Here is a 13,820-nt window from a genome sequence, read left to right as displayed (position 1 = left end):
TCATGCAATGCGCTTGATTTGTAGGTCTTCTGAAGAATCCAGCGGCATCTTAGAGAATGCGGCCAAACGCGTGTCGTGGTGCCGCCCACTCGGACCCGGCCCCGCTACGCACCTTGAGGCTCTGCATCTTATCCTTCGATCTTCAACGATTGTAACGTCGTAAGTAAGCAAAATATTATCAGCCAGTTGTTCTAATACTGATAGATATGACACAGACATTGCGCCCGGTATGAGTTGGGAAGGTGACAGTGAGAAAACAAGGGAAACCCATGTTCCGTCAGCCATGTGCCTCATCACACCCCGCACCGAGATACACAACAGATCCCCATTCGGTGCTGACACCTGTCGCATAGACGTCGTGGCAGTGTCGAAAGTGATAGGAAGTGTCTGCCTGACCAATGTCTAGACAGCTCCAGGCCACCTGCGAGAGAGGCTATCTTTCAGCTTGACTGGCAGTGAGTTGGAATCAAGGTCGAGAACTTGAGAATCAGTTGAAGCCAAGGCTCACAATCAACACGTGATTCGGCCTGACGTAACTCCAAGACTCCATTTATTGTTGCCAAGCATTCTCAAAATCCACAACAAATCCGATTAAAATCTGTGTCAGCGCTAAAATCATGCTAGAATACACCTGCACGTGGTTCATGTGCGCGTAATGTTATCATAGCACAAGTCTGTGGACTTAATGGGGCTGTTGTGTGGGTGAACGAGCATTTGCCCTCACACGCCACTTAGGTACACTTAGCGTGCTGAGATCACCTAGCCGACTAGCCGCTATTTGCTCGAGCCGTGTCGCAATCAGGGCCGATTCGACCCAAAAACATCTGCTACCTCGAACATTGCTGTAGGGGATCGCGACTTTGGCGTCTGCACAACACAACAGCAATCTGCTTGCTAACATGAGAAATCCAGTGCATCATGGCGACGGCCTTTCTGGACACCAAACTCACCACATGGACACCGATCGTGGCGACAAGTTCGGCAAAGACGAGGATGATAGCCACGATAGCGGTCTAGGAGAACACTCCTCGAACGCGCCCTCGGCCCAAGCTGGTGTCAGGCGTATCGAAGCCGTCAGCAAGGCGTGGACAAAAACCTCACTCATCATCGCATATGTCACGTAGGCTCTCTCCATTGAATCCTACCCTACAGCTTCACAATCTAACACAGCTTCCAGCCTTCTCATCATCGCTAATGTCACTTCTCTTGAGATTCAGGTCACCAGTCTCATGGCGCCGTTTGCTACGAGTGCATTTTCGTCACACTCTCTAGTCTCCACCATCTACGTTGTGCAGGGCGTCGTCAGCGGTAACCCTCACTGCTTAATGCTTATGACCAGCTTCTGACCCTCACACAGCTGTCATCAAACCGCCAATGGGAAAGATTGCAGATGTCTTTGGACGTCTCGAATCATTCTCGATTACGGTCTTTCTCTATACGATTGGCTATATCATGCAGGCGGGCTCTAACAGTGTCAAAACATTCGCAGGCGCACAGATATTCTGGGCTGCGGGCTTCAATGGACTACAGGTCTTGCAACAGATCTTTGTAGCTGATACGACAGATCTATTGAATCGCGCTCTTTTCGCCACCCTGTTTGATGTACCCTTTCTCTGGACTACTTGGGCAGGACCGGAAGTCGGTAAGTCAATCTTGGCCAATACTACTTGGCGATGGGGATACGGGATCTGGGCCATCATTCTTCCAATCTGTTTCATTCCACTGGCAGTAAGCCTATTTATGAATCAGCAGCGGGCAAAGAAGTTAGGCTTTGAGGTTCCCAGCCCTTTCCGCGGCTTCAGTCTCCTTCAAATCCTTAAAAACCTTTGGTTGGATCTGGACGCTTTCGGACTGTTGTTGTTTGCTGCAGCCATCTCACTGATTCTACTTCCTCTCACCCTTGCTCCAAATGCAAATGGTGAGTGGAAAAATGGAAGCATGATCGCTATGCTCGTCATTGGTGGTGTGCTTCTAATAGCTTTCCCTTTCTGGGAAACCAGTAAGAAGTTAGCACCAAATGCCTTCTTTCCACCCGAGTTGTTCAAAGAGAAAACGATCATCGCAGGTGTCATGATAGCATTCTTCTACTTCAGTAAGTTTAGAGAGTCTCGAAAACATCATTATGTTGCACACGATGATTCGATACGATCACGATTGGAACCAAGTCCATACTAATTACTCGGCAGTGGCGTTCTACATGTCGGTTTTCCCATACTTCAACTCGTATCTCCAGATCGTGCAAGGCCAGTCCTTCGTCACCGCCGGCTATATCACCCGGGTCTTTACATTCAGTTCTACTGTCTCATCAATTGTGGTCTCGCTTTTGATCAAGTATACGGCACACTACAAATACTATGTCACGATAGGTGCGACCATCTACCTCCTGGGTATGGGCCTCATGCTGGTGTATCGCACACAAGACGCGTCTGTCGGCACCCTTGTTGGAACCCAAATTGTTATTGGCATTGGTGGCGGGTTCCTCAACGTACCAGTGCAGCTCGGTGTGCAGGCATCAGCTTCACATCAACAAGTTGCAGCCGTCACTACCGTTTGGCTCACACTGCTCGAAGTCGGTGGTGCGGTTGGATCGGCCATATCCGGTGCCATCTGGTCGACCTATGTGCCTGCAAAACTTCAGGAGTATCTCCCAGCTACGAATGCGGCTGACTGGGCAAAAATATACGGGGATCTGACTGTGTCTTCTAATTACACTACATACCCACTCGGATCTCCGGTACGGCTTGCTATCAACCAGGCTTACCAGGAGACTATGCGCTACCTCCTCATCGGAGCTCTTTGCTGTGCGGCACCAATCTTACCCCTGACGTTCGTCCTGAAGAACTACAAACTCGACCAGATGGATCAGAAGGTTGTTGGGAATGTTATCGGAAGTGCAGAGAAGAGAGAGAAGGGCAAGAGTTGGAGGTTTTGGAAGCGGTGATTGAACTGACGATTATCATTTTTCCATTCCAGTGAGCGGTAATGCATGAGAAGAACATGAGGTTTCACATAATACTTGCTTTTCAATAAAATCATAACCAGACCCAGAATTTATGTACATTCTTTGCTCTGGATACGTGTTGAAATTCCCACCGAATGTTGCACAAGGGCCAATGACGTCATCGTACCCGACACCTTCCACTTCCGCATGCGGCCGCAGAACTTGCCATTCTTCTCCCACGCACCAGCTGATACTATACTAAACAGACTCTTTGCGATGTGTACACATAGAACTTACAGCTATGATAGAGCAGCGCAAGCAAAGCTGTAAAAGTGGTCGCCTGTGCAGCACCGCCACCTCTGCTACGACCTGCCGTGCCATGATGTCTTCTTCGCTATCGATCAACGTTAACGCAACCTTGTCCATCTCAAAGAAAGACGATTTCATCTCTGTCACACAACTTCAAGATCTCTATTTCTGCGAAAACGACAAAGAGCTGCCCGGATCAAGATTAGTTGTGGATCTGTGGGCAAATGACTAGCACGCACAGTCGATACGAAGCCTTGAATTTGTCGGCTATTGCTTGTCCTCTTTGTGACATGGCGTTGCCTTGGAGGCCATTGTTCCTCCTACGGCAAAGCCGTGGCGAAGCGTCAATACAAAATTGGCTCTTTGTTAAGAGACATTGTTCGTCATTGACAAGTAAGGAAACCATCGAGATTTGGACGCGATATCACCCACTTTCGCGCGAACACCCGGAGACACTGTCATAAACATTAAAATCCCAAGTTTATAGCTCATATTGCTACCATGGTCAAAAAACCGCCCTACGCCAATGGCCTGCCATACTTGAAGAGGTCTCTTGAGCGATGGTGTCCTGAAAATCGACCGACATGGTTAAACAGCAAGTCATCCACTCTGGTTATCTACTGTCCCCACTAACGCACCGTCTAGATGATATAAAGTGGACTGCGGAAACTTTGTGGTTTGGTGAAATCATCATTCGGGATGAGTACAGACGTAAGATCGGTAAAAAGAAGATATACCTAATGTACAGGCCGGATCTGGTTCCTGTGAATCCATGGAATCAAAGGGACGCGACCTCGGCCAAAACAAATCGGAGGCTACCACCGGCTCGTGGTGTCATATCTGCTGCGCCCCCGGTACCACCTGGCTTTGTAGCAGTGGTGCCTCGTCCTGCTCTTCCTAACCCACCTGTCCCACCTCCCCCTCCCCCACCTTCTCCTCCGCCCCCACCACCTGCGCGTCCCATTAATGGCTATCCCTTTGACTTTTGGCCCAACCTACCTTGGGATCCTGAGCCTCAAGATGATGAAACTATAAACGAATCAATGGGCTCAATCGCCAAAGATAAGGGTAATCAACTTCTTTGGAGAAACACACGTCCAATGTTATGGCCACCTCGGAATGAAGACAACTGGAGAAACAAAAGATTCCTAGGCGCTGGGAGTTATGGATGTGTTGGGCTACGATGCCAGCATGACGAAACGAATACCATAATCAGAGTAAGAGCATACTAAAAGCAAATGCAAATTGCTTCTCTTGATAATTGTACCACTAAAAAACAACAGCAAATGATTGTGAAAGAATGTAGACCATCAAAACACATATGGCGGGATCCAGTAAGATGGCGAAATCAGGTTCCTCAAGAGATCAACATGCACCAGCTAGTTGATCAAAGCCGCACAGCAGCTAGTGGGGGAATAGACCATGATACTCTTGTAGAGCACCAAGGCTACCGCTTAATGATGGAGCTGCAACGTTACCGAATTTTCCTCAACTACTATGAGGGTAGGGAACTCCTAGTAGGACTTAACAGCCACTTTAAAAAAAATGCACAAATGGCGTAACGGTGGTGACGGTGGTGACGGTGAGCTTCCAGAGCTGTTACCAGAAGGACTCATCTGGAGAATTGCTAGCTCGTTGGTAACAGCGTGTCAGATCCTACATTATGGCCAAGCAAGTCAGGGTGAAGTGCAGCATACAACACCCGGATGGAAGCCAATCAAGCATAACGATATAAAGATAAACAACATCTTCATGAAACCTGCGGTGCAGGAAGGGGAGGTAAGTGACAATGTACTGGTGATGCAAACGCAAAGTGACAATGATATTGACTGCAATAGTTTCCCACATTCGTCTTATCAGATTTCGGCGAGTCTTTTACAGACCTGGCTGGAACCGAGGATGTTAAGAGTGACAATCCAGACGAATACACCCTTGACGCGGATATTGCATTGCTCCCACCTGTATGTGAAGAAATAACCCAGCTTTGCAGCCAAAGCTATACTAACTATGGATAGGAGATCTACTCTCTTAAGCTAGGACACGGATACTTCAACTCCTACCTAAAGAGATTTAAGAAACGAGACTCTAATCGCTGCACCTGCCAAAACATCCAAACGCCAGAACACCTACTACTGTACTGTCATCTATACAAAGACCATCGAAAAACGCTCCTACAAACAATCAAACATCGCCCAGTCACACTACCACTACTACTCCACACTAGTATAGGTATAGAAGCAACCCTAGCTTTTATCACTAGCACCAAAATAGGAACAAGAAAATGGTACCTAGGACAGCCACCAGAAGACCTACAGAGAGACACTGTATAAAACTAAAACCACAACCCTCTCCTTTGCCACAAGAGCCCGCTGCTACATCTCTTTCTACTTATCAAACTGCTCTTTAGCACCTGGCAACAAACAGATACAAGCTATCTTTTGTAGAAAAGCCAAAAACTGTTGAGAATATTCCGGTCACCTGTCACGAGGACGCTAAGTCACATGACCCACACCGCTCTATATTAGCCGAGCTTTGTATAGTTAGCAATTGACACACTTACATGCCATGACTGAGAGAGTCTGTGAAGGTCGTCCGAAGATGATCTTGGGTTGGTTCTCGGGGATAGAGTGATGCGATGGACACGAGGGTGTATAGCACGATTGGTAGATCGATGTAATATACGGGGAGTTGAGAATCAAGTACTAATCCTTAGATTTCAAAGTTGAACACAATGAACCGTAAGGGCTCATTGCCTATTGTTATATACTAACGAATGTCCTATGTCCTATACGTCCTACGTTGTCCTACACTGTCCCATGCGTGGGACCTCGTGGTACATCGTGGGATTCCTTGGGACACACGTGACATGTCCCATGGTGGCGTTCCGCCAAGCTTTGTGGGATGCGGGGCAGGCTTACGTCATTGGTCCTTGTACACCTTTGTACGCCTTTGTCTGAGAAGGGATTCCGACAAGGTCTCCATCCTTCTGCCCTTCATATCTTGCACTGTGTCCTCTCCTTAGGTTCGTAACACTATCCTCCCTCTCCTAATCTCATGTCCTCATGAGCTGACGTGTCATGGTTTCCAGAAGTACCGCCCATCGTCATACCCTTGGTGACCGAATCAACCTAGTCGGTACAATCGCGATGGTGTCTTGTCAATATTGTGCGAAGCGGGGGCTCGAGTGTCGGATGTCGTCGTTAAAGAAAGAATGTGGAAATTGTTATCGCAACGGTGTGAAGTCGTGCGTTCCTGTGGAAGTTCCTGTCCCGAACTTTGAAAAGTTGGACAAGGAGATGGCGCGTCTTGAACAACAAGAGGCCGAAGCGGATGCTGCAGAGTCTGCGGCATTGGATGCTTTGATGGCTGCGCGTGCGAAGAAGGATCGTCTTCGCAAGCAGCGTAAGCAGTTAAAGCGTCGTGAGCAAGAATGGGTTGATGAGTCGGGAAAGTTTGTTGAGGATATCGAGGCGTTGGAAGCGGTCGAGGCGTTGAATCGAGAGGTAGCGCATCTGGAAGACGGTCTTATGCCTGGTACTTTGGCATTGGATTGGGGCGTCTTTATGCCTACTTTCTCTGGGGATGATTCCGAGTTCGCCGGTCTTGATTACGGTGGTACTGCGCAAGTAGCTGGCGGCAGTTCGTAAGGTTTGTGTCCGGTTCCCAAGTGTTCTCGCTGTCTGGGTATCCTAACCATTTGACTAGGTATTCTGTGCCGTTGTCCACAACTCTGTGTGTGACAATGTTCTCGACTTCAAATTCGTTTTCTTCTTCCGTTTCGTAGTGGAAGGTTTTCTGTAATGGCGTATCTGGGTGTGCTGGTTCTAAGAGGCTTACATGGAACCTGGGATGTATTCTAGCGTCTGGTGGAAGGTCGAGTGTGTACGTAACTGGTCCTTTCCGATTGAGAATCAAAAATGGTCCGACTTTGACGTTGTCGAGTCCTTTGCTTGGTCGTTTCGTGCGAAGATTCTTCGTGCGTAGATAAACTTTATCCCCCTCTTTAGCTGAGGTGCCATTTTTCGTTTCTTGTTGACATATGAAATGCTTTGTCGTTGTGCTGTCTCGAGTTTGCTCTGTAGCAACTCATGTACTGCCTTCAGCTCCTCGGCTGTGGCGATAGCTGCTTCCGTTTTCTGGCTTGGAAGTGTGCGTGTAAAGAGATTTGGGTGTCTTCCGTGGTTTGCATAGAACGGAGTTTGTCCTGTAGACTCTGAAAGCTTGTTATTGTATGCCATTTGTGCCATAGGCAGAAGCGAAACCCAGTTGGTTTGCTGATGATTGACGTATATCCTGAGATATGCTTTCATGGTTCTGTTCGTTCTTTCTGTCTGTCCGTCTGTCTGCGGATGAAACGCTGTTGATAGCTTGCGTTTTGTACCGATCGCGGCCAAAAGTGTCGTCCAAAAGTTTGAAGTGAAGAGCTTGTCTCTGTCGCTTATAATTGACTTTGGGATGCCGTGATGTCTGATGATTCGATCGTTGATGATGTGAGCCAGATGTACTGCCGTGAAATCGTTTCTAAACGGGATGTACTCTGCTTGCTTGGTGAATCGATCGATTACAACGAGTATTGCGTTGTATCCTATGTTTGTCGCTGGGTCTCTTGAGACTGGTAAACCTGTGACAAAGTCCATAGAGATGTCTGCCCAAGGTTCTGTGGGTAGCTCTAATGCTTGCATCTCGCCGTAAGGTGCGTGTGTGTCGTGTTTGTTCTTCTGACATTCTGCACATTTTGCGATGAATGAGGTAACCTTTTCCTTCATTCCTGGGAACTCGTAGTTGCGTCTGATGAGTTCCATTGTTCTGGTAATGCCCGGGTGACCGTGTACAGGGTCGTCGTGGTGTTGTTGAATAATTGCTTCTTGCAGTTCTTCCGGTACATTGTTTCCGATGTGGAGGATAGCGTTCAGTGTCTTTGCTGGTCCTAGCGATCCGTCCTTGTTAACCTTAAGTATCGCGGTGTCGATGACTTCCTTGGTGCCTGCGATATCTGGTCTTCGGCTGAGAGCGTCTGCTCTGCCGTTCTCTTTTCCTGGTGTGTACACAATCTTGAACTTGTATTGTCCGAGTAGTTCTGACCATCTTACTTGTCTGCGGTTGAGTACTTTGGTAGTCGTAAAGTTCACTAGATTTTTGTGATCTGTGTATATCGTAAGTTCCGAGCAGCTTTCTGCGTATACTCTCCAGTGTTGTAAGCATGCGACAATAGCTAGTAGCTCCTTGTCGTGAACGTCGTATCGTTCTTCTGGTCCTGAGAATTTGCGAGAGTAGTAGGCGATGGGGTGCCATTTGCCTTCGTGCAATTGGCTTGCGCATCCGCCTAGCGCGAGATCCGATGCGTCGGTCTCAAAGCGTAATGGGTGTCCTGCTTGGAATATTCGAAAGCATGGTGGTTCTATGCTTGCTTTCTTAAGCGTTTGGAATGCGTTCTCTGCTTCCTTGCTCCACTTAAAGGGTACGTCCTTTCTTGTGAGTTTTGTCAAAGGGATGGCGATGTTTGAGAAGTCCTTGATGAACTGTCGGTTGAAGTTCAAGAATCCTAAGAAGGACTGTATCTGTACAACTGTTGTCGGTGTTGGCCAATCCTTGATAACCTGAATTTTTTCTTCGCTCATTTGTACTCCGTCCGCTCCTACTACATAGCCTAAGAAGTTGACCTTAGTCTTGTGAAATTCACACTTCTCTGGTTTGAGTCGGAGGTTGAACTGCTCAAGGGCCCTTAGTACCGTCTTGACATGTTCAACATGGTCCTCTAAAGTCTCGGAGTAGACGAGAATGTCGTCTAGATAAGCTATGACAAAGATGTCTAGATGTGCTCTCAACACGTTGTTGATGAGTTCTTGGAATGTTGCTGGGGCGTTCGTGAGCCCAAACGGCATAACTGTGTATTCGTAGTGTCCGTATCTTGATCGGAACGCCGTTTTCCATTCCTCACCTTTCGCTATGCGAATCAGGTGGTATCCATCTCGAAGATCTAATGCTGTAAAGATCTTTGCGCGAGATAATCGATCCCGTAATTCTGTAATGTTCGGTAAGGGGTATCGATTCTTGATTGTGATGTCGTTGAGCTTGCGATAATCTACACATAGTCGTAGTTTTCCGTCTTTTTTCGGGACAAACATGATTGGATATCCTGCTGGTGACTTCGATGGTCGGATATATTTCTTTGCTAGGCTTGTCTTGATGTAGTCGCGTAACGTGCTCAATTCTTTTTCCGATAGTCCGTATATTGGGCCGAAAGTCGGTTTCTTTCCTTCCTGTAAGACAATCTTGTGGTCCCAGGGTTGGTGCTTTGGCAATGCTTGTTCATCTGCCACTTCCCGGAATAGATGTTCGAATTCTTTGTATTCTGCGGGGATCTTAGGAGTTGCGCGTTTCTCCAAAACTCTAGTCTGTCGACCCGGTGGCTCCGTTCCGGCGTCTGCTGAGTCGGACCCTTGTTTCTTAAGGCCGTCCTTTGTCGAGGCTCGCTTTTTCTTTGCGATGTTATTCAGTTTCCTCTCATCTACCATCGTACTCTGACAATGCGTAGGCTGGCTTGTGGTTGCGTCCGTTCCACAGCACTCGAATGAGAACGTCTTCGACTTCCAGTCGATCCGTGGGTTGTGTTCTCGTAACCATGGAAGTCCTAATATGATGTCGTGGGTAGCTAGTCCGAAGACATCTAGGTCTATCTTCTCTTGGTGTCCTTGGATGTTGAGCGTCACTTGTCTGACCTCGTGGGTGATCTCTTGTTCACCTGGCATTGGCTCTCCGTTGGCCACATGTAGTGGGTAAGCTTCTTGTTTCCGTAGCGGCTTCAGTCCGGCTGAAGACGCTGCGTGCGCTGAAACGTAGTTGGCTTGTGATCCCGAATCTACTAATGCCTTCATCCACCTCCCTTCAAGCTTCACCTGAAGCTTGATGAGGTCTAAGGAGTTTACTGAGTTAATCTCCTTGCCGGGCCGCTCTGGGCCGGGTGCTGGCCTAAAAAAGCCTGATTTCCAAATCCATGGAATCCTTTGGCTATCGCATGAAGGTCGCATTCTTTGCTAAGGCACGTTTGCCAGTTGGGTTGTTGACATTCCCAAGCGTCTCCTTCATCGTATTCTTTTAGCCATACTGTTTGCATCTGATCAATTTCTTCGGGGTTGTCGTGACCTGGGAAGTATGTCTTTTCCCTTTTGTCCCATAAATGTATTGGGCATAGGTCGTTTTTGCAGTCGAAGAATTGCCACTTGCAGCGGTACGATCGTTTGGTTTCTTCTGGGAACCATCCTGATCCGGACTTATCCGAGTAGTGTACTCTGCAATGGTCGTGAATGCATGTAACCCATGATAACTTCTCATGTTCTGGGTTCCTAGGGTCCATCCAGTAGTCGTATTCCTTTGATCTACTGATGTCCTTGGCCTTTCTCTTGTGGCCGTGTTGGAAGGTCTTCCAATCGTTCCTGGTCTGGCAGAGTTCGTCGTAGATCTCTTGCTTCTCTTTTTCCGAGATTGGCAACGTTGGTTCTTCCCATGATTGAATTGCGTCTTCGATCCAGCTTAGTTCCCATGTTGTTGGTAGGAACTTCAATATTTCGGTTGAAATGTTTTCCTTATTTTGTTGTACTTCTAGTGACAATCGGTAGAAGTCCTGTCGCATAGCAGCCATAATGTTGGGTTCCTCGCAGGCGTACTCGATGTTAGCCTTGTTGAGGTGTCGTAGTAGCTGGTTGATTTGTCCTGCGAGCTTGTAGAACTCTTCTTCCTGTACATAAGGTGTGGATGGCCTGTTGATTTCTTCGAACGTGGCCATCTTGCCGAATTTGGTCTGGTCGATTTCCGTAGCCTCTAAGTCCTTGGACTCATCTTCGAGCATGTCGTACTCCGAAGTGGGCTGTTCTTCTTCTGAGTCTGATTCCACGAGTGTGAGGTTATCCAATCCCAAAACGCTTTCCTGCGTGTTGATTTCGATGGTTGGTTTAGATATGACATTCCATGTCTCGTGTCGCTCAGTGGGTACTGCTTTGTGGATAACGTTGAGTTGTCTAACCACCTTGTTCTTGCTGTGGCAGTCCCTAGCCATGTGACCTTTCTTGTCACAGTTATAACAAGTGATCTCCTTCTTGTTATATGGCTTCTTCTTGTCGTTCCTTCCGAAACTCTTGCCTTTGTTGATGTTGTCCAGTTGCATTGCATCAGGGTCGTGCCAGTTGTTACCGGCGGAGGGTACAATACCTCCAGGTGTCGTCCGATATCCTGGTTTCTTCTTAAAGAATCGTCCCTTTGTGCGTTGCACTGACTGGTTGGCTCTAACCGGTCGGATTTCCTGCTGCAATTCGTAGAGTGCGTTGTCGATACGAATTGATTCTCGGATGAGATCCTGTAGGTTGTTGATTGCCACGCCGCTTCGCATGAGCTCTTCTTTAACTCTTTCCTTGAGTCCTTGTCGGTACATAACCCTTAATGCCTTGTCGTCCCAGTCGGTCTTCAGGGCATGTCCCTGGAAGATACTGGCGTAGTCGGCGACTGATTGGGTTTGTTTGAGCTGTTGGATTGCACGATCTGCCTTAGATTCTTCGTTGATGACTCCGAATTGCTGTCTAAGCTTGTCTTTGAAGGTTGGATGGTCTTCAAATATTCGTTCAATATCGTCGTCGTCATCGTTGTCGTCCATGTATTTGTTGAGGTAAGGCTTGATCCAGGTGGCGGCAGTTCCTCGCATGTAACTTGCCATGAGCAGTCCACGATCAGTAGGGTCGACCTTCTCATCTTCAAACCTGAAGAAGAGATCGAACTGGAGAATCCAGTCTTCGAGCTTGTGTCGATCGCCGTGAAATAGATCGGGTCTGGCCACCTTGGTGCGGCTTGACGAAGTTTCGTTAGGTGTGTTCATCGGGGTGTCACTCATCTTGAGGGTGTTCAAAGTGTGAAGGTCGTCCGAAGATGATCTTGGGTTGGTTCTCGGGGATAGAGTGATGCGATGGACACGAGGGTGTATAGCACGATTGGTAGATCGATGTAATATACGGGGAGTTGAGAATCAAGTACTAATCCTTAGATTTCAAAGTTGAACACAATGAACCGTAAGGGCTCATTGCCTATTGTTATATACTAACGAATGTCCTATGTCCTATACGTCCTACGTTGTCCTACACTGTCCCATGCGTGGGACCTCGTGGTACATCGTGGGATTCCTTGGGACACACGTGACATGTCCCATGGTGGCGTTCCGCCAAGCTTTGTGGGATGCGGGGCAGGCTTACGTCATTGGTCCTTGTACACCTTTGTACGCCTTTGTCTGAGAAGGGATTCCGACAAGGTCTCCATCCTTCTGCCCTTCATATCTTGCACTGTGTCCTCTCCTTAGGTTCGTAACAGAGTCATTCTTTCTCAACAAAAACCATATTAGCGAACCATACCAGAAAACCATGTAAATTAGAAAAACCAAGATAGAACGGCCTTCGGCCAAAGTCCTACATAGTCTCTGACTGAAAAAGGACTCTAATGGAATAATAATAATAATAATAATAATAATAATAATAATAATAATAATAATAATAATAATAATAATAATAATAATAATAATTGTTGAGAAAGAATGACTCTCTCAGTCATGGCATGTAAGTGTGTCAATTGCTAACTATACAAAGCTCGGCTAATATAGAGCGGTGTGGGTCATGTGACTTAGCGTCCTCGTGACAGGTGACCGGAATATTCTCAACAATAATAATAATATTGTTAGAAAGGTATCTATACCAATCAACGCAGTGGCAAAGAGTGTTCACTTTTTGTCTCAACAGGTTATGAGCCCGGGGCCGCTTTCAGCGCATCAGCAGGTTCGTGATGGACTGCTTGTTGGGTGAGTGACCACAGCCGATTTGCCAGAGCAAGAGGGCCAGCGCCAAGCAGGGCCAGCGCCAGAGCTAGAGCAAGAGGGCCAGAGCAAGAGGGCCAGCGCCGAGTAGGGCCAGCGCCAGAGCCAGAGTCGCAAACCGCTCGCATTACTTTGTCCCCCTGCCTTGATTGCGGGGGTGTGTTAGAAAGGTATCTATACCAATCAACGCAGTGGCAAAGAGTGTTCACTTTTTGTCTCAACAAATATGGATAGGAGATGCAAGCTGTGGAACCCATTGGAGACAACATCTATCAACGCATAGATGAAAAATCAGACGTGTGGCAAATGTAAGCACTGTTTCCTCCTCGCTCTATCGTTTAACTTACGATATGCCAAAAAGTGGTAAAGTAATCTACGATCTCATGCGAAACGATGGTAGAGAAGAGGGTCCCCGCCGTTTTGCACCACCCAATAACGCTGTGTACTGCTCCTTGGAAGGGCACGCACACAGGAATACGGCACGTATCGTTCCAGGAGGTCATTTTCGTCCGGAGGAGCGGTTCCCCACTTTCGGTAGGTATCCAACAGAATTTAAAGATCTGACTGCGGCTTGCTTGACCTGGCGGTCTATTGATCGACCTGCGTTGCTGGATATGAGGAGAAGGATCGATGAATATCTTGCTGCGAATCCGGAAGTGGCGAATGACAGATCGTTGGGCCCGCTTCAGGTGAAAAGGGAGACGAAGTTTCGCATCGGGGATCCGC

At 47.7% G+C, this 13,820-nt stretch overlaps 4 protein-coding genes across 4 annotated transcripts; 3 read left to right on the top strand and 1 right to left on the bottom strand.

Annotated features, from left to right (window-relative positions):
* Positions 1-899: 899 nt before the first annotated feature.
* Positions 900-2,941, top strand: PtrM4_084410 (ProP, Permease major facilitator superfamily; the record flags this gene model as incomplete). Its single annotated transcript, XM_066106630.1, has 4 exons — positions 900-1,120; positions 1,178-1,308; positions 1,358-2,092; positions 2,187-2,941. The coding sequence occupies 4 exons, from the start codon at positions 900-902 to the stop codon at positions 2,939-2,941; spliced, it is 1,842 nt and encodes a 613-aa protein (XP_065963568.1).
* Positions 2,942-4,795: 1,854 nt separating this feature from the next.
* On the top strand, positions 4,796-5,580 carry PtrM4_084400 (uncharacterized protein; the record flags this gene model as incomplete). Its single annotated transcript, XM_066106629.1, has 3 exons — positions 4,796-5,029; positions 5,089-5,211; positions 5,266-5,580. The coding sequence occupies 3 exons, from the start codon at positions 4,796-4,798 to the stop codon at positions 5,578-5,580; spliced, it is 672 nt and encodes a 223-aa protein (XP_065963567.1).
* Positions 5,581-6,546: 966 nt separating this feature from the next.
* On the top strand, positions 6,547-6,897 carry PtrM4_084390 (HrpB7 domain containing protein; the record flags this gene model as incomplete). Its single annotated transcript, XM_066106628.1, has 1 exon — positions 6,547-6,897. One exon carries the CDS (start codon positions 6,547-6,549, stop codon positions 6,895-6,897), a length of 351 nt encoding a protein of 116 aa, XP_065963566.1.
* Positions 6,898-7,161: 264 nt separating this feature from the next.
* Positions 7,162-12,128, bottom strand: PtrM4_084380 (uncharacterized protein; the record flags this gene model as incomplete). The annotated part of the gene is made up of 4 exons (XM_066106627.1): positions 7,162-7,553; positions 7,632-10,219; positions 10,294-11,848; positions 11,948-12,128. 4 exons carry the CDS (start codon positions 12,126-12,128, stop codon positions 7,162-7,164), a joined length of 4,716 nt encoding a protein of 1,571 aa, XP_065963565.1.
* Between the last annotated feature and the right edge of the window lie 1,692 nt (positions 12,129-13,820).

Source organism: Pyrenophora tritici-repentis, chromosome 3, assembly GCF_003171515.1.
Source record: "Pyrenophora tritici-repentis strain M4 chromosome 3, whole genome shotgun sequence".
In the NCBI taxonomy this organism is placed as follows: domain Eukaryota; kingdom Fungi; phylum Ascomycota; class Dothideomycetes; order Pleosporales; family Pleosporaceae; genus Pyrenophora; species Pyrenophora tritici-repentis.
This window is presented reverse-complemented; position numbering and strand designations above follow the sequence as displayed.